The sequence below is a fragment of the Malus sylvestris genome, chromosome 6 (genome assembly GCF_916048215.2).
Source record: "Malus sylvestris chromosome 6, drMalSylv7.2, whole genome shotgun sequence".
NCBI classification, from domain to species: domain Eukaryota; kingdom Viridiplantae; phylum Streptophyta; class Magnoliopsida; order Rosales; family Rosaceae; genus Malus; species Malus sylvestris.
Genome location: NC_062265.1, coordinates 22,274,032 through 22,298,961, shown reverse-complemented (window position 1 = coordinate 22,298,961; position 24,930 = coordinate 22,274,032). Strand labels below are relative to the sequence as shown.

The following is a 24,930-nucleotide window of genomic DNA, read 5'->3' as shown; positions in this document are numbered from 1 at the left end:
CCTCTACGAAGAGGACCTGGCAAGGCATATGTAACCACATAATTGATCACATTTGCATGACGCAAGTTGCATAAAAGAAGAGATGACCGCCCCACTCGGTTGGGCCCTCTCTCCTGCATCACACTAGTGTTTTGGTCAATTGGATTTTACATTTTGTATTTTGTATGGCGTGTTTGTAGCATTTGTTTTCTGGGTTCCGAGTATGTTTCCTTGAAATTGCTATCGGTGACTTCAAGTCTTACAGCTTGCTCACCAGCAAACACAAAGAAAAAGTAAAGAGCTTGCTTGTGTGTGTGTGTGTTTACCTCCTTCAAAACATCTCTCTTGTTTCCTCCTGAATAACTAATGGAGTCATTCTCCTATAACGTTGCAGAGAGAGTGTTGGAAAGGCTTGCTTCCCATGCTTACCAAGAATTGTTTTTGGCATTTGATGTCAAATATGAGCTGAACAAACTTCGGGAAACCCTATCAACCATCGCAAAAGTTCTTCTCGATGCGGAGGAAAAACAGCGGAAGGATCACCTTCTAACTGATTGGTTGGGAAAGCTGAAAGATGTTTGCTATGATATAGACGACGTCCTCGATGAATTCGAGTTTCAAAAGTTGCGGATGCAGGTGCTCGGCCTTGGGACTGGGAGTAATACCATCAAAGGAAAGGTACGCAACTTCTTTTCAGGTCGAAATTCATTCGTGTCAAGCTACAAAATGGGCCATAGAGTCAAGGATATTAGAGAAAAGTTAGGTGAAATTGCAGCTGCAAAAGCTCAATTCAATCTCGCCGAACGATCTGTAGAATGGCATGGCATGCACATGGAGAGGGAGACCCACTCTTTTGTGCACGCCCCAGATGTTATAGGGAGAGAGAGCGAAAAAGAAGAGATTGTCGTCCAACTCTTTAAGGACACTCACACTGGTCCAGGTGATGAGGAGAATGTTTCTGTTATTTCAATTAATGGATTAGGAGGATTGGGAAAGACTACGCTTGCTAAATTGGTGTATAATGATAACAGGGTAGTGACCAACTTTGAGTTAAGAATACGGGTTTGCGTATCAGACGATTTTGATAGTAAAAGATTGCTTAGCGAAATTGTTACTGCGGCAACCAGCCAAAAATGTGGTGATGAAAGTATTGAACAGATGCAAATGAAGTTGCGACGTGCTTTGACTGGTAAAAAACTTTTACTGGTTTTGGATGATGTCTGGGACAAGGGGCCAATGGGAATAACAGTCAAAAAATGGATTGATTTAAAATCTTTGTTAAATGTTGCAGCTTGCGGGAGTAAAATTATTGTAACAACGCGCAATGAATCAGTAGCTTTGCTTATGGGGTATGCACACATGCATCTGTTGAAAGTTCTTCCCCTCTCAGATTGCATGACCATATTCGTAAAAGTGGCATTTGCAAGAAGAGAAGAGCAAAACCATCCAAACTTGATGAAAATAGGGGAAGATATTGTGAAGAAGTGCGGAGGGGTTCCCCTTGCCTTGTATACCCTAGGGGGCCTACTCTACTCGAATAAGGACGAACGTTATTGGTCACATGTAAGAGATAGTGACATATGGAATTTGGAACAAGGAAGCGACGGCATTTTACCCGGACTCAAGTTAAGCTACGATGCATTGCCAGTTTACTTGAAACCTTGTTTTGCCTTTTGTTCACTATTCCCAAAGGACTACATATTTCGAAGTTCAGAATTGATCCCGTTGTGGATGGCTCAAGGCTTTGTTCAATCCTCCAAAGGATACCAAGAACTTGAAGATATCGGTCTGGAGTACATTAGGAAATTATGTTCTAGATATTTCTTCCAGATTGAGGAAGATAATTTCCTTTTTGTACGGTTTAGAATACACGATCTAGTTCATGATTTAGCAATCTCAACAGCACGGCTAGAATACTCATCTCTAAATTTTCGTCCTGGTGAATATTCCACGGTGATCCGGCATGTGTCAATATCTCAAAAGGAATTGTCCAAGGATAAAGAAGAAGACCCCAAATTCTTACTCCCTTTTGAGAAATTGCGAACCATTCTAATTCCAGACTTGAATAGTGAATATCTTCCTACAGAAGTTGGTGCCAACAATCAATCTTTTTTGAAGAGATGCATCTCAATGTTCAACTACCTACGGCTTCTAGATCTTAGTAACTTGACCCTCAAGGTACTGCCTAGTTCCATCGGTAACTTGAGTCACTTGAGATACCTCGACCTGTCGTATAATCAGCGGATAAAGAAGCTTCCTGATTCCATTTGCAAGCTGCAGCATTTGCAGACCTTACTGCTTATAAACTGTGGAAAAATCAAGGAGTTACCCGAAAACATGGGAAACCTGATTAGCCTCAGGTACTTAGCTTTAACCATAAATCAGCACCATTTGCCCAAAGTAATTGGACGTCTCACCTCTCTTCGAACTTTATACATCACTGCATGCAAATATCTTTTATCCTTCGGGGAAGGAGTGCGAACCCTGCCTAATCTTCGAACATTTGTTATAGTGAACTGTCAAAATATGAAGTCTCTGTCATGTAATATGACTGCATTGGAGAATTTGGCTATCTATAATTGTAGTGTTCTTGATCTGACGAGGTTGGGAGAAGGCATCCGAGGTCTTCAATCGTTTTGGATTGTAGGTTCAAAACTGGAGGAGTTGCCGCATTGGCTTCAAGAGTGCAAACACTCTGAAAACGTTGCATTTGGGATATTGTACTTATCTCGAGTTACTCCCGGAGTGGTTCGAAAACCTCACTTTTCTCCAACAAATAAAGATTAGAGACTGTTCCCTTCTGTCTGATTTTCCAAAGGGCATGCATCGCCTCACAGCATTGAGAGAGTTGGAGATTAACAACTGTCCTCTAACCAGAAGATGCAAACGGGAAGAAGGTGTGGATTGGCACAAAATCGCTCATGTTCCGAAGATTATACTTAATGGGCAAATTATCTCATCGGCTGCTAACTAGGTAACAATATTCTAGTTTTTGATCTCTTCAACTGAATGTGTTAACCTGTGGTTCTTCTGACACTAATTTTGCTATATGCCTTTTTATGTTAGTAATTCTAAATCCAAATGGTTCTCATACTAATTTTTCGATTAGATTTATTTGAAGGATATTGTTCTTTGGATCTACTAATTCTGTGCTTAGTGATTGTTCGGGGCACTTTTGGAGTGGTTAAAATCACTTTTTAGTGCGATTTGTAGTGCTTCTTCAGGAAGTACTTGCATTTACAAATTCATGCATGCTTATAACAAAAGTTCGTATGAGTAGAACCAACGGGCACTTACTCTCACATACATTGTAATTACTTAAACGTGTAGGATCTATAATGAAGTTTAAGTACAAATCTTTTAACCACCTAGTTCCCTAATGTTTTCCCAAAAATTGCAGATAGCATGGATTGCAGAAAAAGGATGGAGCATTGTAGCCATTTTTTGGAGTTTGGAACAAGTGTGTGTATATAACAAAGTGTGATGTGAGGATGTTTTTTCCAACTTGTATGTTTTTTTCTGAATTGTGGATGCTTTAATTTGGATTAAGAGAGTGTTTATAACTTAATTAGTCGCAAGGGAAACATCAACTTTGCTGGTGTTGATCCACTCATGAAAACAAGACCAGCGATGCTTCGATGGTCCGGCGATTTCTTGCATTCCGGCTTTGCATAGACGTAAATCTGTACGAGCGTGACAGATTTGTTTATGGCGCTCGTGTTTTTGAATTTGAGTTTCTGAAATTGCATAACTCGGAATACGAGTTGTAAGTTTTACTTGGAAAGAAAATGGTTCATGAGATTGTTGACAAGAACATTTATTCTTTTACATCCGTCTCTAAGAGAAACTTGGCAATCTTTGATCCCCTGATGCGTATGAAATAATACTCCTCTTAAGGGGTGGAAAGTACTGTGCTCCATTGAATGCAGCTGCCCGTATAACATTTAAAGGACCGAAATCAACGGAGTAAGCCTTCTGGAACCCGTCCAGGATTGCCATCATTGTGACATTTGCTGATTTCCGCTCTGCTTCGTATTTCTTCAACAACGATACCTGCATAAGTTTAGAGATTCGTCAAATGAGTCGCTTCAACCAATGAATTTTGATAAATAAAAGACTCAAAGAAAATTCACCTACCTCTGCAATATCTCTTCCCACTGCAATTCCCTCCGAAATGATTCTTGAAAGAGCAAACGCGTCTCCAAAACCCAAATTCACCCCTTGTCCAGCCAAAGGGTGAACGGTATGTGCTGCATCGCCGATTAGAACCACATGCTTTGACGCGTAGTTGTTGGCATGCATCAAAGACAATGGAAACACCATTCTTTCAGACACCAACTTCAACACTTTCGGTGGAACCTTGAAGCAATCATTGGCAGATAAATTCACGTTTGTAAACAAAGAAAATATGCCTCCACCTCCTGAGGTGCTTGACCCAGGATGTGGACCAAATCCATAATCCAGAGCATAATTGACATCTTTCACAAATTCATCCTCAGCCTTTAATTTACGGTCAGTTGCTTCTTTCGGTTTCATAGTCCAAACAATATTGCTGAAATTATCACCTATTGGCAAAAGTGCAATTGGCCCAGCAGGTAGAAAGCGTTGCCATGCACATCGGTTTTCCACACTATGTTCGACAGTACAAATGATTGCATTCTGTGAGTAACTCCATCCGGTTGTCTTAAATCCTGCCAACTCTCTAACACGTGACTTGGACCCATCAGCTCCAACCTGCAGCAAGACTATGTGACTTGATAGTTGATGCCAATCCATAATTTACTAATTACAGTATTTTCTGAAACTTTGCCATTATGACTTTAGACGTTTCTGTGATCTTATTATCATTTGAAGGGGAAATAGAATTCTTCAAATGCAACTGAAAATTACCACCAACTTTGCATATAGACTGTTGCCGTCAATTAGATCAAGCTTTGCTAAGTTCCCCTGCTCATTCAATCCAGATGATGTGCTTCCCACCCCCATGGATAAGTTCCTTGGCTGTAAAGTCATTGTGGACAATCTGGAAGGGTAGATAGTCTTCTGGAAATCTGTATTCTGTTAAAGTTAAACCTTATTAGCAAATAGAAAGTATTAAGACTTGCATGCAATAAATGAAAACAACACACATGCCATTTCTCAAAAACACAAGAAAGAATTAAGAGAAGAATGGACGGTGGTTTAGAAAAACTTTTTAACAGGAAAAAAAATGTCAGGAAATGATATCTTCAAGGAAAACGGATAGATAACAATACATATGAGAACTCAGCCACCAAAAATAAAGAGACAAAACAAGAACAATATGAACCAAGAAATTACACGAGTGATTACAGGTTTTGTTTGTAATAAAATAAAAGAAAAAAAATTAACCATTCAACTTTGCTAGATACCTGCATACATGACAATAGAGAACTGTGCAGTACTTTATTCTCCACTACACACCTGATCATAAGTCGAAATCAGCATCAGATCCTCCTAGTAATGCTAATAAATGAATTGCAAAAAGAAAAAAAATCATCTACTTCTTACCCCAGAGAATCTTTATGTACATCTCTTGCATCGTACCTTGTATATCCTAAGCCAGTATAGTCCCAAACCTACAAGAGATAATAGAAGAATAGATAAGTCTTTAACTAAATTCAATCTCCACCAATCATCCATCATATCGCGTCAGCTAGGTGGAAATATTTAAAGAGCAATGTAATTCATTTTAAGACGAAACCACAGTGAGAGTAGGATGCAACAAAACAGAGTTGGGAGAAAATATAAATTCATTATAAAAGGCCATTAGGAGTACTATTGATGTAAAAACAAAAAGAGAAGCTCAGAACAAAAAATTTATTTAAAAACATCAAACCAGTCAAGCTTGTACATAATAATGAGCCTTGTATAAAATTAATCAAATTACATACAGCACATCTTTCAAATTACCAAACCTTTCAATATTGAAGCACAACTCTCTCAAACTGGGCCATCTCCCTTTTAGTTGACAAGAACAAATTTGCTGTGAGAGAAATTATTAAGTACATAATGATTATTAACTGACGCACTAGCCATGAGTAATTACTGTGGTCCCATCCTAAACCCCTAACCATTGGTCAAGTTGTATTATTTCAACAAAATGCGCTCGTTCGCACAATGTCTCATCTATCGGTTTCGGCTGCCCATTATTCCATGTCAATGATCAGACAGTAGAGTTTGCAATGGGACTAAAACAAACAAGTCTGGTCTGAGACCATCTATCAATTTGTTTCTCATGATCAACTACAATAAAGATGTGTAAAAGGTATAAAAGGAAACTAACGAGGGAAAACTGAACAATTAGATATGCATACTAGTGGTTTGAGATCATGATTTTTCAGTAGTGAAAGGTTTATTAATTTGAATCAAATCTGAAAAATACAGTAAGTTAACAAGGGAACACAAACAGAATGGTAACTACTAAAGTGCTATGAAATTGGGAAAAGTCAGTCACCTGCATTTGATCAAAATATGCATGTCTATTCTGTTCCACATATTTCCAAGCGCCAATATCTGTAAAGTACAACTGTTATTGAAATTCCATAACAAGTTTAATATTTGTTTCTGACTACCCAAGAAAGAAGCGCAATCCAGCCTCGTTAGAATAAAAATAAATAAGTATGTCAATCATTCCTACAAATGGGGAATACAAGGTACATCTCACCTTATTTGAGCTCACTTAACATGATTGCTAGTGGAGAACATGAGAAATTGATGCTGGCACATACAAATAACAACAAATATGTCGAGTTCAATACCTTTGAAGAGAGATATGGTCGCAGGTGTTACTGTACTGACCCTTGGATCAGGGGGGTCTTCTTTCTTGATGCTAAGCCCATTTGATACTGCGGGATTGCTATCAATGATGGCAACTTTCAAGTGCTTTGTCAACGGCATTTTTGCTAAAGCAGCACAAGAATAAGACGATAGATTGAAATTTTTAGTGTATCAGTGAAGAAATGTGCTACATCACAAAATAATTCAACAAAAATCTTCTCCTACTAAAGATGAATTTATTATTAGACTATTTAGCTTGAGCAACAAAAAGCACAACATCACAAACTAATTCACAAACTAATTCACAAGCTTTCTTCTAATCTCTTTTGACCTGAACTAAACCTAAGTAATATTAACCGAGTGAAGTCACGTATTTACGCACACACTATGGTGCTCCACCAAACCCTTTCAAAAAGTCTCTCATGTAAAAGTTGTCAGTCTATCTGCTGTAAATATGAGAATCCACATTAGATGAATCATACATGTTAAGTAAGTCAATACGAAAGAAAAACTCAATAACTGTTCAACTGGCCTTCAACTTGTAACAAAGCGGGAATAATGCCGGGTGAAGGAGCTAATAAGAACTGGCGACATGATATCAACCGTAATTGCAATTTGATTTAGTTAAAAAACTTATTCCCTGAGTCTCTAACACAAGAAAGTACATAATCATCTACAACAATGAAGTTATTAACAAAGTCTAAAACAAACAAAAAACACTACCTACCCAAGGAACAAGCAAGAGCCATGCCAACCATCCCTCCTCCAACAATAGCAATGTCATACGGATTGCTTTTATTCGAAAAATTCGGCTGCGCCACACGGCCCTGTGAATTTTAAAAGGAATCATCAAACCCAGCAATGGGGAAACATTACTATTCTTGCAAGTTAATCCAAATTACTGGGTAAATACATGTAATGGTCCGATATATGGCCAGAAAAAGAAAACCCATGTAGCAAAATATGAATAACATGCAATGGGTGAAGTTCAAGAGATTTACATTGCCGGGTTGGGCACCATTGGAGCTGGAAACTTTTGCAGCTGCGTCCATACACAAAGTCCTTTGAGAAAGCTTCAATCTTTTGATACTTTCAGCAAGATTTCTTCTGATAATCAAGCTTTGTTATGAGAAATAATCATAATTAGACTAAATCCCAACATATTTGAACCTTAATTTGCAGAGCCTAATCGCATATCAGCAAAAACGAATGGAAAAAGGCGTGAAATTGTGGGGAATTCGGGACCGGACGGAGGCTAGGGCACATAATGATTGGAACGCTGTCGTTTTGATGATCAAAGCGTACCTGTTCATTGTCGAATTGCAGGAGCTTCCACTGGTTCAGACTTGAGAGAGAGGGAGAGAGATTCGCCGAGTTGGAGAAGCGGTGCTTGCTTTTGTTTCTCTATTGGGAAATTGGCTTGAATAGCACTGTTGCTAAATCAATAATTTAAACTATCCATTTTCCTGTCGGTTACTAATACGGAAAAATCATTTTTCATTCGTTCAATTTTTATTAAAAACGAATTTGAAATGCATTATTAATATTATTATTTAGAAAAAACAAAATAAAAAAAAAATATTCTGCTGAACGCAAATCTGTACTAATCTTTATTTAACGAAAATTTAATTTCTCCAACATTACTCATGTAAAAACATCCATGTATCATTGTTTTGCATCAATAATCACCTAAAATTTCAAAAATCTGCCATGACAAAATATCAAGGCCATATCAACATTTGATAGGATTGCTATCCATGATGCCAGGAAAGCTGAAGTTGTACTAACTGCCAAAGCTCGCTCGGCTACTACAACGTCAATGCAGACTTTGCTAAGGCGAATGAGCAGTTGAAGAGCGAGAAGGCAGGTCATGAAAGTGCTCTCGCCTAAGCTCAAGTCGACTTCTATAAGGTGGGCTATGTTGGTCATCTTCAAGGAAGGTCGCCTGACTATATGTTTTCTGAGGGAAGCTTGAAGCATTTCTCCATCTTCTCAGAGGATCTGTTCGAGTTCGATTCCTATATAACAAGTTTATGAGAAAGGGAGGATGAAGAAGACTGATGGGAGAAAGGGGAAGAAATAAAGAAAGTAAACTGAAATAAAATATTGCAACTCAAAATATTTCATGCATATCACTAACATAAAACGTAAAAACAAAATAATTATCAAACGACCTTTAAATGTGCAACAAAAATATTTTTAAAAAAAAAAAAGTATGCAGGTTTCACAACATAATTTCGAGACAATAGCGGGGGTAAAATGCAATTTCAATAAAGCAGATAAAACGGTAAAGGATGTCTTGGCGCTTCGTCGTCCACCCTCTCCTCCAATTGCTTATCTTTCCCACTTGAGTCTCAAACTGCCAACACTTGCAACCCCAAACACCAAAAAGCTTTCACTTTTAGGGAGAGAAAGAGAGGAGAGAGAGAGAGAGAGAGAGAGAGAGTTCCAGAATGCGGAGCATAACTCTCTCGGACAGCGTTTTGGGGGTGCACTCGCCGCCTTCGTCATTTCCAAAACCTCCAAAGCCGCCATTGTTATGTTCATCCTGTTACTTGCTTTCTTTCAAATTGCGCTCGAAGAAGCTCATTTCCAAGCTTTCTCTCCCAAACCTAACTCTCATTTCATCCAGGTGACTCCAATACATCAACTCCCATCTCATTTTTTCGAAAAGTTTTTCGAATTTTGAATAGAAAGTATGGATTGGTTTCTCTTTTTGTTGGAAATTTTTGCCTTGTTCTTGAATTTTGGTGTAGAGAAATCCGATAATTTGTCCTTTTCTTACTCAAACGGGCTGGAAAAAAAAAATGGAAATGCGAAACTTATGAAATTCATATGGAAAATGTTGTTGGAAGATTTTTTTTGGCTTAATTGCTGATATGGTAGACGACTAGCCGTGCCACTGTGTTGTTTGCGGTACAAGTTATATGTTTGGTTCTAAGTTCTAATTAATAAATGCCACTGGCATTGCATATACTTTCATCAATAAGAATGCAAAAAAAAGTTGCTTTTTTTAAAATGTGGGTGAAAAATGGAACTGAATTGTAAAATGAAAGCAGGATTCTTGTGTTTCAGGTGTTCAAGAAAGTGGAATGGGGCAGACACCTCCGAGGAATGGATTGGACGTCTTTTACGAACTTCTGAAAATCCAGATGGCCTTGTAATGAATCTTCATGCCATTTCTCATTTAAAACCTTGAAAGAAACAAAAGTGTATCTTTTTGTTCTCTGAGCATAATTTTCTAGTAGATGTTGCAGAAGATATGCAAATATTAAATGAAACTACCGATTTTGATGCAGGAGTTACAGTACCTTAATCGCAAGAAATGTCGGGTGACCACAGAACCTTTTCATGTTGTGGATGATTACGAGGCTTTAGATATAGTCCTTGCAAAGGAAAACTCAAAAGCGGATAGTCACATGGACAGAGAGATGCACATTTCTTATAATCCATTCTCTCATTTTTGGAAGGCTATCATGCTGTGTGGATTTCTTGCACTTCAAGGCTCTGAACCTGCATTTGCTGTTTCTGATCTTGCAAGTGGGTTGCCCTCAATTCCTTTTCTGGGGAACCTTGGCGATCTTAGCACAGGTTTTGCTTCAGTTAGGAAAATCTCCCTCTAACTTCTGTAACCTGGCATTTTTGTTTTTGTAAGTGAAGCCTGAATTGTAGTCAGCACATCGTGTTAAATTAGAGAGAACAATCTTCTGTTAGGCTTTGATGACTTCATTATATTTCAGTATCCTTGAGCTTTCTATTTAGGATAATTTCTAGTGTACACGTTTTCCTTCTTTCTTTCTTTTTTACCAAAATTAGGATAACCATTTATTAACATGCATCTCTGATGACAAGTAAATATAAAAGTGCGTTTCCTTCTGTTGCAGGCATTTTTGCTCATCTTTTTCTCGGAACTAGGGGACAAGACCTTCTTTATTGCGGTAAGAGCTAAGCGTTTCATACTCCAGTAGTACTTCAATGTCAAGATCTTAGTGGACAGGGTAAACTTGTGCATATGGCGATCGATCTATTTTTGTAGACTCCATATGAACATTTTTCTACGCATCAGAGAGATTTTCATCTTCCTTATTTATTTCCCAATTGTCTTATCAAATATTGTCCAAGTCTAGCGAAAAAGGTAAAGTTAGAAGAGAGAGATGCTAATGACTTTGGGTATGTTTGGGTGAGGGATTTCCAAGTCTCAAGGAATTTAGGCCAAGTAAAAAACGTTAAATAGAAGGAATTATAAATTCACCATATGAGCATTACAATGACATGAAAGAGGTATTTGTGAATGACTCCTTCCATGTAGGTCATTTGCAAAACCCTCTCGCATGTCTTTGTAATTCGCAGGTGGTACATTTCTAATCCCGCCTTATAACATTTTGTAATCCATTCCTTACTAATTTGGCAACTTAGAAGTACCTCACACAAGCATTGCCTTGGGGATGAACCTAATTCCACAGGAACTCTCATAGTTGATTTGTTCTTTCTCTAATGTTATCCATTTTTCTTTATAATTAACATGTGCATATAAGATTTTTTAGTGTTACGTAAAGATAGAATGCTTTGATCATGCATAATTTTGAATTTTTCTGTTTTCTGCAGGCGCTTTTAGCAGCTAGGAATTCAGCTCCAGTTGTTTTTATTGGGACTTTTGGCGCACTTGCGTATGTTATTCTGTTTGTGAATGGTGTGATACAAATGTTCTTTTGCATGATCAACTTCTGTTTACTAGATTATTGGAAAAGCGTTGTGTGAACATTTCCAATAATGTGTGAGCATAGGTCAAGCTGTAACTTTTAGATTAAGTATGAAATCCACATGGCAAACTGATGCTTTTTAAAGCTAATAGCAATACATAGCATTTCAAATCGTATTAACCAAGTAATTGTGTTTTGAGCCAAAAATATTTTCTTTCAGTATGGTAGTTACGAATAACACACACACACACACACACACATTCCTTATACAAGTGATCTATATTATCGAGAACTACTGTTTTGTGGTTGCAGTACATCCTTAAATTGTAGAATTGTTTTACAGGGCAATGACCATCATATCTGTTGTTCTTGGACGAACTTTTCACTATGTCGATGAAATCCTACCATTCAGGTATTTGAGATTTTCATTTCAGTAGGTCTTGACCAATATATCTGTTAATTGTTCTTTATAAAATTATGCTATTGAGTGGTGTAGTACCAAACATAGCTTAAATGGTTTCACGTGGTATATTATCTGGGTCACAGCAGTAATAAATCTTTTCTGGTAATAAAGAGAAGCTAAGAAGATGAGATACTTGGTTAAATTAACTTGTGGTAGGTAATTGCCAAATGCTACACGTAACTTGATGCTTTTGTTCCGATTTCTTGGTATTCATATAATTCTTAGGTCCTCTGACTACTAGTATATATCACTTGGATATGTCTATACAATTTGTATCTCTTAATTATATTGTCATTTGTTGTGTGTCACTCTGATTTGGTCTTTTGAGTGCAGATTTGGCGAGACTGATCTACCCATTGATGATATTGCTGCAGTTTTGCTCTTGGTAATTTAATGCTTTGATTCTTAACGAGAACAATAGAACTACGAGGCTTGCTTATAAGCATCCCTTTTTCCTTTTTGTGCTGGCATAACCACCAAATCTTGAAATCTGCTCCATAACTATTAAACATACGTAATTTCAGGTTTACTTTGGAGTTTCAACTTTGCGTGATGCCACCTCAAGTGATGGTATGAAAGCAGAAGATGAACAGAGGGAGGTAAATAATGGACTTATCAAGACTGTTTTTCTTTTCTTTTTTATTCCATCTTTGTTTCCTTTTGAAGCTACATTTTTCTTTGTAATAGTTAATCTTGTTGTCATGTATGCATTCTTGAATTAGGCAGAGCTAGCTGTTTCAGAGTTTTCAGGAAATGGTTCTGGAATACTAGCTGCTGCTAGCACTGCCGCTAGCACCTTCCTTCTAGTTTTTGTTGCTGAATGGGGAGACAAATCATTTTTCTCCACAATCGGTGAGTTGGATCATATATGCTTCAAAGTTTTGAGATATTTCTTCCCCTAACGAAAGATCACTCTTTGATTTCCTTTTCTTTTCTAGGAAGAGTAACAAGATGTTAAAATTAAATAGCTTACTCGGATGGAGTTGGCATTTTGAGAATGGCTAATGTGTATAGTTCAACTTTCAATTAATTTGAAGGAAATTTTTTCTATTCTCAATTTATGAAAGAACAAAAACTAACTCTTTGAAAAATGTAAATGTCGAGTAACAGCCAAGAAAATGGTGAATTTTCATACCCAAAAATGAACATACAGAAAATAAGAAAAGCGGTAAGTGAAATTCATTTTAAGCTCATCACACATTACTTTTTATATTTCAGATTGTGGAGTCAGTTATACCGCTAATAGATGACCACACTTCCTTTCTTTCTGCCTGAAGAGAGTACAAGTTAATCTTATATGGCCAACGATGATGCTAGCATTTTGTGCTGAGATTGGCTAATATGTCGATTTGTTACCCAATTTCCGATGAATTTGAAAGACGATATTGTCATTTACCAAAACACAAAATGAATTAATTCCTTGCAACATGCAACGTGTAATAGTCAAGTAGAAGATAAGATAATGAATGTGTCAAACTTCATGTCCTTATAGGAATATGGAAGTGAATTCATCTTACGTGTGATGTGCTCTTGCTTATTTAGTTCCAATTTTGTTTCTGGTATGTTTAAGTTTAACGGCTTATCACACTGCTATAAAATGCTATTTTAAGATGGTGAGAAAGTCTGGATCATAGATTATATAATACATTTGCATCTAAGTTTGTATGGAGCCAGGGCACATAGGTCCCACTATTTTGTACATACAGTCCCCCTTTGATAATTTACCTTAATAAGACAATGTTTTGCTTCATATGCAGCACTTGCTGCAGCCTCTTCACCCCTTGGAGTCATCGGGGGAGCGCTAGCTGGTCACGGTGTTGCAACTTTGGTAATGTTTCTTTTACTGCTAATTTTTATTATGGACAAGAAGATATTGGCCGTTTTGGAGGTGCTCTTTGATGTCGCGGTTAATCAACTATGTGCAATTTACAGCAAATCAATTGACATCAATCTTGTCCCTTGTCATTTAGATTAACTTTTCACTTTCTCCTTTGACTCATCTTTGTTACTTATTTGTGGACCTAAGCTATTGTTCCATTTCCTCTTTTCTTTTTTTGGGTGCAGCTTGCTGTTTTGGGGGGTTCTTTACTGGGCACATTCTTATCAGAGAAGGTAACACCGAACTTTTCACCTTTTTACTCATTAGCCAATGTGAATCCTCTGAAATTGATTTCGTTAAGCAGAACCATCATGCAATTATGTTTCCAACCTTTCTTGTTCAATGGAAATGACGTGATTATGTCGTTTGGTGTCGACAACTTATCAAATATTTCAAACTATCGTAAGACATGAAACTTCACATAAAGGTAGCGAATATGATTAAACATGTCCTGAATTGGTCCGAAATTATCCCCAACCTCTCTAGATTGCAAAGTGCTTTCAAAACTTCTTGTCTCGGTTTTTTTGACTTCCGCTATTCTCCTTTTTAGTAGAAAATAAATAGTGCATTGAATCGGTTGAACAATGTGGAATACAGCCAGTGGAATTCCTTTTAGTCACAATCTGTAGGCATAGAATATAAGCATCAAAATTCTGTGGCAACCGAAAATGAGTAAACAGCATCCTTCTCTGCATGCTTTTTAAAAAAGGTTGTTTGGTTGGACTAGCACATTCATTCACCATATCAGTTTTATGCCTTGACACTTTCCCAGGTTGAATCGCTAGCAGTCGGCCTACATGGGTTAAAAAGGAATTTTCTTATCCTTCCCAATCGAACCCCACTGCTAACGATACATTTTCCATTGTGTCCAAATGGAAAAATCATCGTATTGCTCTTCAATATGACTTGTACTCTAAGTAATTTCTTTCATGGATGAATTATGTTTAAGCACACAGCAGACGAATGGATGACAGTCGTTTTCTACTTCCTTCTGCAGGCCATTGCGTATGTCGGAGGCGTTCTTTTTCTGGTGTTTGCAGCTGCAACACTGATTGAGATTGTAAGTTAAAGGTAATAAGATTCCCATATTCTTTTGACTTGATCAAAACTCATAAGCACGTTGTTGATTGTAATTACTGTCATCCTGTCCCTATTAATCAGTTTATTAGTACAAACTTTGATTCTTTGACTGAAACATCTTTTGCTTTGGGGGTTTTGAACCATACTGAAAGAAGGCGGTTTTGAACACAAGACGTCAGGTGCAGCAATAAACCTGTTAACCACTTGAACACGAAACTTCAGGTGGAGATAGATTCACTCACCTTTTTTAGCTTCTCACACATCTTTTTTTATTTCTAGCTGTTGAATTGAATAATCGAACAGAAACGAATACGTGATTAAACAGGAGTGTGTGAGAGACTAAAAAAAAACATCTATGTAAAGTGCGTGATAAAAAAGGTAGCAAAAATGAAAAGAACGTGGCACACCCTAACCCATCAATAGAAGCATTAGAGGGAGAATCAAAAGTGATGGAAAAAGGATGATTGTGGAGGCAGACAAAACCCCACTCTCTCATCTTCTCCCTCTTTTACTTTTTACGTGAGCCTTCCTTTCCACTTTCCACTTTCCACTTTGGCTCCGTACGCTGCTGGTCTCTCAGTCTCATCTTTCGCTCGCTCAAAATTTAAAATTCAAGTGCTCCTCCACTTTCTTCCATTTCTTTCCTTATTTATGTAATATAGTTGTCACCCTTTTTCATATTGCTTTGATTTCCATCTTTCTTAAATGCTTAATTCGATCCCACACACACTATTTTATTGAGTGATGTTATTAATCTCATGTTACAACTGTTCTTTTCATTAATATAAGTGGGACACATTAATATTATTGTTGACAAATAAGAGTATAACACTACCTAACGGTACACACAAAAATTTCTCTTATTTTCTAAGGAGTAGAGGCAGTTTTTTTTTTTTAGAGAAATAAAATTAAAAGATGTCATTTTGGACATAAGCACAATGCTAACACATATAGTGACTTGTTAGTCAATTTTTTCAAGTTTTGATTCGTACATATAGTTCTAGTTAAACTTCTGGTAGCTCTACAAATTGTACTATTATTTTTTATCTTTGAAGTGAAACGATAGAGGTTTTATTGAAAGCATTATAAGGATATATAATCTTCGAAGAAGGCGTCCTAGATTAAATGTGGAGGCTCCTCAAACCAACAAGAAGCAAAATCAGAAACTACCATTCTCTACTAAACCGTACTAATATTACATCAAAATGAATCAAACTCGTAACCTGACCTAATCGTAACTCAGTTCCCCAAGCTTCCTAATGAGGCGGCTGTATTCTTCACCTTTACCATAAATGATGGAATTTTTTCTAGCGACAAGATTTCGTGGGACCATTCTTGTGATGCATATACTTGGTAGGGTCGATGAGCTTTTGTCCCACAAAATTAGACGCAGACAAACATGCAAACTGCAAAGCAAATGCAGTGGCCTTCCACGTGATTAGTGGCACGTGCATGAAACGGCACACGAGCACCGCCACCAGCGGAGGGGCCGCCGAATATGATAGAGCATATTCTCGGTTGGAAATGTTACGAGAAAGCAACTGGACTCGACCTCTCCTCCAGTCTCCACCCAACATTCCCCAGACCAAACCCTAGAAAAATCAAACTTTGAAACCGTCAAAGTGGAAAATCAACGATGTCAACACTTGAAACAACCTCGAACCAAACACGTGTATCATGATTTATTTATTACTTGCTTTTGTGATTTATTAGTTATACAAGTAAACACATATGTAACCTTTTGTTTTTGTAATTTCTTACGTATGTTTTGTATGTCTCAAACTATGATTTGTATGTACAAGATATACAAAGTAACAAGCTTACAAGATATACAAACTATGATTTTGTATCACCCTACCAAGGTTCGGCTCTCGCTACCAACATTTCTCATTGATGCACAATCTGTAAATTTCTATGTAAATTTATACTAATGGCAGCTGGCAGTTAGGTGTCACGCATATATCATTTCAGTTCGAGGTTGTGGGTATGCCTTTGAACATGAGCTCAAGTCCATAAAAATTTTGTGATTTAAGGAGAGATGAGCAATGTAATCAGTAAAGATATTTCGTTCAATACGCTCAACTATTTTTTAATCGAAAAATAAAAAGCTATAATCTAGATACAAAGTATATGCGAAATTTAAATGATGCATGAAAAAAGAGGTTTAGATTATGGTTCAAAAGACACATTAGAAGCTAACTTATTTCTAAATGTCCGACCAATCCATATATATGTACGTGATGAATTTTTTTGCAATCCAACGGACGACACCCAAAAATAGATGCAATCCGACGGTGCAAAACTCAATTGTTGGCTCTTATGTGTCTAGATCATGTGGGAGAAAAGAATAAGATAAGGGAATACTTTTTTTTGGTTGTCAATGAGGCATAGGCTTCGAAGAAAAAGAAAGATTAATTGATAATATTACAAGGTAACGAGATTCCAGCTATATTTAGGGTCGGTTTTGAGAATTTGGGATTCTAAGCAAGCCTTCAAAGTGCGTTCTCTGACCCTTGACTTTTTGTGTATTGGTTGTGATTCCTTACTTGATTGAGTTGATATTCAATAAGGAAAGCTTAAAAGGAAGGTGTAAATTAAGGGAGTTTTAATGAAACACTCATAGTATTGTTCACTTTTAACATTAAGGACATTTTAAGCCTAAAAAATCACTCTTGGTACTGTTCACTTACACCTTTATTTTGTCCTTTTGATTAAAACTAAAGTTTTTGAGGACTTTTCGTTAGTTTTCTTTTAAATTAATAACTAATCATGTCTTTAATTCCTTTGAATTTTCTACTTGCCATGAGCAAGAGAGTTGGGAAAAGTCATAGTCAGCAACTCAAATCTTCTCGAGGGTCAAACTACTTTGAAAGGATCTTGACAGCTTAATAAGGACATTCTCATGACTTGTGGGTAAAAGTCCACATATTAACTCTATGATTTTTTGGATTATTTCTCGTTCCACACATTGTGCAATAAGATAAAGAAGACAATTCATATTTAAAGTGTAAATGATGTGTAAAGTAAAGCTGTAAGTTTCAAATAAACGTGCACCTACCTATATGCGACGCGTTAGCAGAACGCATGATGAAAGCTTCCAAAACTAACCGCCAAAGCCACAGAACCAGGGAACAGAAAACCGCGACGGGAAAGGCTCCGCGGTTTTCGTCTGCAAGAATTTGAAGCGCGTGGAGACCACTGGAGTCGGAGGAAAGGAGGAGAGAGAGAGGGAGAGAGAGAGCGCGCAGCGGTGACGAGCCGCTGCTGACACGAAGTTCAACACATGTGTACGTCATGATGTGCATCTCAATTTTTCCACAGCTCATCGATTTGGAGGCGGAACATAGAGACCGACAAAGCAATAAACAAAGAAAAGTCAGCGGCCGACGTCGTTTCGACTCCATGCGTCGTTGTATGTAAATGCTTGTATGTGTTCATCGTCCCCAATCCCTTCTAAACTAACCACTCCAGTTTATGTTTGGTTAAAAAGTTAAGCATAGTTAAGTTAATCGGTGCTATTCACTAATCACTAGGGTTATTGATTTGCACTGTATTGGTCTCAATCTTAATTACTTGAAATTCGTTTAGAATTGCTTTTAAAATAGTTGAAACAGTTTTTGCAAGAAGCATTAGTTATGTGTTTTTTGTAAAAAGCATTTCAAGAAGTGCTTTTAGACTCAAAAAACATTTCATCTAAAGATATTTTCAATCATTTTAAAAACACTTCCAAACGAGTTCTCAATTTGGTTTGAGATTACACTACAGAAGAAAATTAATTGGAGACGTTGACTTACACCATGGTGCATAAGGGCTTAGATTTGAAAATATTTTGTTTTACAATTAATTACTTTAATATTAATGCCTAATTTCAAACCATACTAAATGACTCGAAAATTACAATATAGATCTTCTTCTTCTTCTTTTTTCCAACAAAAGAAAGGCAATGTGTATTAGTTCATGATAAGAGAGCATGGTCGTTTTCTAATATATGTACATACATTGTTTTGTTGGTTGGTGGGGGGTGGTTGTTAATCCAATAGACTTTACTTGAACGTTATCGAGCATTAAGTTGTTTTCAGCAAATAAAAATTCGGCAACTTATAAAAGTTTGAGGTGGTATTTGATCGCAGTTGCGGAAAGCAATTCTAGTCATGCATATGGTATGGGTTTGATTCTTCTTGATTTTCCTCTCGTTAATTAACTATCTAACGTAACGATATCGCTCAACACAAAACAAAATTAAGAATGTTATTTATTTTAAGATAAATTACATTTTGCACCCTTGTGGTTTGGGGTATGTGGTGGTTTCGTTTTTGTCTTTTAAAATTGACACTTTACTATCATGAAGTTACAATTTGTTACACTACATACTCTTTCATATGCACTATTAATTTAACTACTATACTTTTAGATGACACTCAATTGCGGAGCAAAAATTAATCCCAAAAAAATCAAAAGATGAGAGTGACCTCATTAAATGGGCAAAGCTCACAAATATTATCATGCGCGGTTCAACATATCTAGAGGCTCGAGCAACTGCCTACGACATCACTAAGCTACCATGCTCGTGGCATGGAAAAGTCAAAGACATTAAATTAAATATAAGATTAATCGCCAAATTCTATACTTAATACATTGCTGATTGAGGGGTAACTCAAACAAGTAAAGAATTTCCATCTCTATCAATCAAGGATACTTACCTGACAATTTTAAGATATCATCACATACTTGATATCTTAGAATTATTTTTTTCCTCATCCATTTTATGGATGACTCATCTTGGCCAATTGGAAGTTGCCACACAAAAGGAAAAACCCTACCATAGCCGGCCACCTACCTATGAATGCTTAACCTACACCATTTACTGGAAAGCTTTTACTCCGCACTTAAGCCTTAAACACTCACTCTTTTTAGAGTTACTAACTTAGGTATTGAAGATCCATTGGCCAAACCCCTTCCCACCTCGTAAGCGCGTGAGGCTTTGCTCATTGATCAAAGGTGTTTACTGTTTTGTAGGTAGAAATTCGTCAAGACTGAAGACAACAGATTTTTGCTATCACAAATTAGTTCTTTCATTGAGAGCATGATTTAAATACTCGAAGAAGGCTCTCGCACCATTCTTCGAAATTTCTGTTACGTCGAGGTTTCTTGATCAGTCAATAGAGAAAGAATACCTTGGTAGGAAATTTCAAAACCACAATGAACAAGGTGTCCCACATATCCAGACATGGAACAGTCAATGGAGCTAGAGCGGCAACAACCAACGCAACCCACAACTATGGACTGCCATCAATGCCACTGCAACAACAACAACAATTGTGGACCCTAAGCCGTAATGGCTTAGTCCACAACACGCAGAAACCCATGACGAATGCCTAGATCCGTACTAAAGGACGCTCACAAGAACAAGAGCAGACCTTGAAATCTCCCAAATGCTCAACCCAGAGGAAGGCGCAAGCCCAAAAGGCCCAATGCACACAGTTTTTGGAAGTAGGTTTAGTGGGCCCAAGCCCAGCGCACAGAAGCCATTCACAAGTGTGAGCCCAATGCACCCATGCATCAGCCATAAGGGTCAACCCGCTCCGTCAACCTAGATTCGCGCCCCATGCGAATGCGCTAGTAGGCATAGGCTCCACCCTCGAACATCCCCTCAAATGCTTCATCCAATTGAGTACATGAAAAAGCCAAGCATAGATACAAAACCAACAGATAAGGTGGCACAGATTAACACAACCTTGAGGTCGTAAAACCCCATAATCAACTACTTAGTCAACGAAACACTTCCCGTAAAGCTGGAGTCAAGAAAGCTCCAACAAAAGCAACACGATACTATATGTGGAACAACATGCTAGTTCACAGATCTTTTACAAGACCATAATCTCAAATGCATGGCACTTCCTGACGACCTAAAGGTTTTGAGCTCAATACGTAAAAACCTTTGTAGAAATCACTTAGGAAGCCACTCCCTAGCACAAAAAAGTCTCAACTCAGGCTACTACTGGCCTACCATGCATCAAGATGTTGAGGAATGTATACAAAGGTGCAACAGTTGCAGCACTTCAAGCCAGTGCATGCACTACTTATTAACGAGCGATCGACATGATATGACCATTGTCGCATGTTACTGGGTGCAAAGGCATGACAATCGTAGTGGCCGACTACTTCACCATATAGGTTAGAAGTTGGCCAATGACGGTAACCACTCAGACGGACATAAAGAAATTCACCTGGAGGACATAAAGAAATTCACCTGGAAGAACATTATCTGCTAATTGGAATCCCACAGTTCATCGTCATCGACAATAACCTTGCGGTTTGTAGGCAAAGACTTTGCTAAGTTCTTAGTGCATCAAGCATCACATGTCCACACTTAAACACCATCAGGGTAACAGACAATCTAATGCGTTTATCAAGATTATCTTAACCTACCTCAAGATTCTCTTGTGTACGAGTAAGACAAATGGTTAGAAAAGCTTTCTGGTGTTTTATGGGCGTATCTTACCCAACGACGAGCTATCGGTGAAACTCCATTCTCCCTAGCGCTCAGTTCAGAGACGATCATTCTTCCTAGCATTGTCGTGCCAAGTATCAGCACTATATTGACAAGCCCCAAGCAGAACAAGAATGAGGTGGCCAATTACCCATACTTGGCAGAGAAAGAACGCGAGAAGGTTGTCACCCGCATCGCAGTTTATGAGCAATAACTCGTCTACAACTACAACAAAAATGCGATCAACCAGCAATTCCAGGTCATAAGAAAAGCCTTCACTTTTTCCGTAGACAATGCTCTAAAGTGAAGAATCCTGTATTCCGTTATCACAACTTGGACCTTGTCAAGGCCTATCAAAGTTCAAAAACTCAAGCAGATTGATAAACAACACCTCATAGACTAAGAATTATTCAAGTTGTCTTACAGTTTCTACCTTCCAGTAGAGTTCAATACACTTCTCATATTTTTTACAAAAATTTGAGAAGTCATTCACAAGTCTGGCTCAACTACATGCTCATAATAGCTTCCATGCTTTTCAATACGAGAAGGTAAACTGATTTCTCAACATTTATCTGAGTATGCTCTTTAGTGCTAAAGGGTAAATTATTTCCTTGACACCCCTAAGGTATGTTCTCCCTTCAGGAAAAGGTAAATCGCCCGAATATCTAGATGTTGATGGGTTTGGTTGCCATGGTGTAATTGAGTGTACAACGAGTTCGCCGTTCCCAGAATCAGCCACAATGGTCTTTTTCAAAGCCTAGCTAACTAAAAGTCTTTTAGCCCTTAGACTAATCCATGAGAACCCAAGCCCTTATACCTATTGATCCTAAAAACTACCAAGCCTACGTGGTGCGCAGGCTGAGTAACTAATGAGCTAACTACGTCATTCGATTATATGCGGGGCGTGCCAACTCGACGGCTAAGGAGTAAAATTTGTTTATGTTGCGTTGAGCACACTGCTGACTTTTTTATCTTGCAACTACGGCCAAGGAAAGAACACATCTCGACCTTCGGGTTCTAGAGCCTGAAGATAAGGCTGCTCGTCTTGCGTAGTTCACGGATCGTCGGCACCGGGTTCAGTCACAATGATTATATTTGTGAGAGTATAAGCACACCGAACTGGCTCCAAACTATATGGACATAAGTACTCAAAAAAGATATATGTCTTGATGGTGAATGTGGTTTGGCCATCAGAATGCCGAACTCTAAAACTTACTTGTGAATATCCAATCATAAAACAACTTAGCATTTAATGCGCCGAGCCCAGTAATCTGTAACACCTCACTTCGCCGAGAAGGCTAATGAGATGACCTCTGCCAATAAGGATTTGAAAATCCTTCTTAACCGAGACTTGGATAGATAACCAGTCGGCCTCGATGCAGTGTTGTTTATCCAAATTGAAGGTGCTCCGCAGTCGGGTGATTCTACGGCAACAATGTTGTTTATCCAAACTGAAGGTGTGTTGGCGAAAAGAAAATAAAAATCTCAAGGTTGTTGAGAGGTTTCACGTAGAGCGAGAGTTTGTGCAGGGCAGTTTGTGTGTTGAGTTGGAGAGAGCTGTCAATGTGCCACTACCTCTGTATTTATAGGGACGATGTACTTCCTTGGTGCGGCCTAGACGATAAGCAGAGCATTCCAATTGCACCTAAAGACTTCGTAATGGAATATTCTAATGACCACATGCAAATCCGAACAACAAATAGGGACTCTGTATGCTAACCATATTTTATTCCAACTTTGACTTATCTTTATCCCATAAGAAACCTTTTTATCTCATCATAGCCTAGCCTACCTAGGCTTCTTTGCTTATCATCATAGTCTAGCCAAAAAGTAATCATTATCATCTGTCATAATTAAACTCATCCATGCATGCATCCTGATGGCTGTCTAGATGAATTTCAAGTTCAATTTTGACTAATTATCCCTATATTTTAAATGGACAATAATCAATTTGCAGCATACCACTTGAATCTGTCAATCGACCAAACCGATCCCATCCACACATTCACACGCCAATCGTGCTGTCATGTTTCTAGCTTGGAGATATATATCTCATCTTTTATAATAAATCATTATTAAAAGATAATTATGATAAAAATCATAGCTTTAAAAACCATTATCTTTTAATAATAACAAAATGACCTTTATTTCTTGATCCGACAATTGTGAGCTATGCTCAATTAACGGCCTTAATTACACGGGCCAATAATGTAAATTTGGGTCCAAACAATACCAAAAGAGGCAAAAGTGCAGTTCGTTTCCCGAACAGCTGCCCATAAAGGTTCATGCAGTTGAGCATATTTGGTGTGACCAATTAACGATCTTCATGTCTTTACGAAATCTTATTTTTGCTAATGATATGCTACGCAGTCCACAATTTTGTAAACTCATAACTATAGTTCATCCCTTGGATGGTTTCTCATAAAGGTTCACACAGCTGAGCACCTTTGGTACGACCAACCCGAATACGCGGCTGAGCACTGTTGGTGTGACCAACTAGTGCTCTTCCAGTCATCATAGAACCCTATTTTTGTTGCCGACATGCCACACATTCCATAGGTTCTATAAACTTTTAAGTGCAACACATTATTAGGGTACTTGGAACTCTATCTTCGTTGCTGGCATGCTACATAGTCTACGGGTTCTAGACACCTACTCACAGTACACTCTCGAGTAATTGCCCGAGAAGATTCATACAATTGTAGACGTTTGCTATGACCAGTTATCAATCTTCGTGTTCATATAATAACCTATTTTCATTGTAGACATATTGCGCAGTCCACGAGTTTTATAAGTTGCCAAGTGCAGGACAACCCCTGAGTTACTTTACATGAATTTCCATACAACTGCAGGCTTTTGCCCAGGCGAGTTAAGGAGTTTCCTTTTTACACTAGTCCTTAATGTGTTGTGCTGTTAGCCACGCAACCAACATGACTGGTTACATAAAGTGTGACACATTCCTTGAATTGTCGCCCATAAATTTCGAACAATTACACACTTACAATACGATAGTTAATAATCTTTGTGTCCTAAAGATCTTTAGTATGTTGTGATGCAGGCCACCTAAAGGATTGAAGAATCAACGACTAGCTAAGTTGTCCACGGTCAAGAGGCAACAACTCATGATAAGCCCATCAGCTCAACATCCCAAGAAGCCAAGGCTTGCGGCCAAAGTGGTTACACATACCCATTTACTTAGAATTATTTTTTCCTCACCTATCATACAGATGACTCATCTTGGCCAATCGAAAGCCGCCACGTGTAGAGTAGAACCTTACCATTGATGACCATCTCCTTATAAATACTTCATCCACACTATTTACAGGTAAGCTTTTGCTAGATACCTAAGCTCCCACTCACTCTTTTCAGAGTTATTGATTTAGGCATCAAAGATCTATTGGCTAAACACCCCATCCCATCTCGTGGGGCCGTGAGGCTTTGGTCCTCAATCAAAGGTGTTTATTGTTTTATAGGTACAAATTCGTCAAGTTAAAGATGTCGGATTTTTGCTACCACATCAATAAGCCTACTTTAAATTGAG

At 37.9% G+C, this 24,930-nt stretch overlaps 3 protein-coding genes across 4 annotated transcripts; 2 read left to right on the top strand and 1 right to left on the bottom strand.

The window, feature by feature from the left end:
* Window positions 1-229: 229 nt before the first annotated feature.
* LOC126626868 (putative disease resistance protein RGA3) lies at window positions 230-3,547 on the top strand. Its single transcript, XM_050296266.1, has 3 exons — window positions 230-272; window positions 374-2,953; window positions 3,380-3,547. Exon 2 carries the CDS (start codon window positions 610-612, stop codon window positions 2,764-2,766), a length of 2,157 nt encoding a protein of 718 aa, XP_050152223.1. The 5' UTR covers window positions 230-272; window positions 374-609; the 3' UTR covers window positions 2,767-2,953; window positions 3,380-3,547.
* A 166-nt stretch (window positions 3,548-3,713) lies between these two features.
* LOC126626869 (uncharacterized) lies at window positions 3,714-8,235 on the bottom strand. Its single transcript, XM_050296268.1, has 10 exons — window positions 8,083-8,235; window positions 7,779-7,896; window positions 7,505-7,604; window positions 6,759-6,902; window positions 6,455-6,513; window positions 5,509-5,576; window positions 5,370-5,421; window positions 4,870-5,037; window positions 4,117-4,713; window positions 3,714-4,032 (listed from the first exon to the last, which is right to left on the bottom strand). Exons 1-10 carry the CDS (start codon window positions 8,088-8,090, stop codon window positions 3,817-3,819), a joined length of 1,530 nt encoding a protein of 509 aa, XP_050152225.1. The 5' UTR covers window positions 8,091-8,235; the 3' UTR covers window positions 3,714-3,816.
* An 860-nt stretch (window positions 8,236-9,095) lies between these two features.
* On the top strand, window positions 9,096-15,014 carry LOC126627482 (protein PAM71, chloroplastic). 2 transcript variants are annotated; one of them, XM_050297044.1, is made up of 12 exons: window positions 9,096-9,409; window positions 9,853-9,937; window positions 10,077-10,379; window positions 10,662-10,715; window positions 11,383-11,444; window positions 11,821-11,889; window positions 12,274-12,325; window positions 12,465-12,539; window positions 12,663-12,792; window positions 13,698-13,768; window positions 14,005-14,052; window positions 14,817-15,014. In XM_050297044.1, the coding sequence occupies exons 1-12, from the start codon at window positions 9,231-9,233 to the stop codon at window positions 14,886-14,888; spliced, it is 1,200 nt and encodes a 399-aa protein (XP_050153001.1). In that variant the 5' UTR covers window positions 9,096-9,230; the 3' UTR covers window positions 14,889-15,014. The 2 variants fall into 2 exon arrangements, with proteins under 2 accessions (XP_050153001.1, XP_050153002.1); XM_050297045.1 differs by lacking the exons at window positions 13,698-13,768; window positions 14,005-14,052; window positions 14,817-15,014 and adding an exon at window positions 13,159-13,454.
* Window positions 15,015-24,930: the final 9,916 nt, after the last annotated feature.

Coding starts and splice junctions, on each gene's coding strand:
- LOC126626868 (XM_050296266.1), top strand. CDS start 610: ATGCAGGTGCTCGGCCTTGGGACTGGGAGTAATACCATCAAAGGAAAG.
- LOC126626869 (XM_050296268.1), bottom strand. Junction 5,422..5,508: donor GTACATAAAGATTCTCTGGG/GTAAGAAGTAGA, acceptor ACTTATGATCAG/GTGTGTAGTGGAGAATAAAG. Junction 5,038..5,369: donor CTCTATTGTCATGTATGCAG/GTATCTAGCAAA, acceptor TAACTTTAACAG/AATACAGATTTCCAGAAGAC.
- LOC126627482 (XM_050297044.1), top strand. CDS start 9,231: ATGCGGAGCATAACTCTCTCGGACAGCGTTTTGGGGGTGCACTCGCCG. Junction 11,445..11,820: donor GGGACTTTTGGCGCACTTGC/GTATGTTATTCT, acceptor ATTGTTTTACAG/GGCAATGACCATCATATCTG. Junction 14,053..14,816: donor GCACATTCTTATCAGAGAAG/GTAACACCGAAC, acceptor TTCCTTCTGCAG/GCCATTGCGTATGTCGGAGG.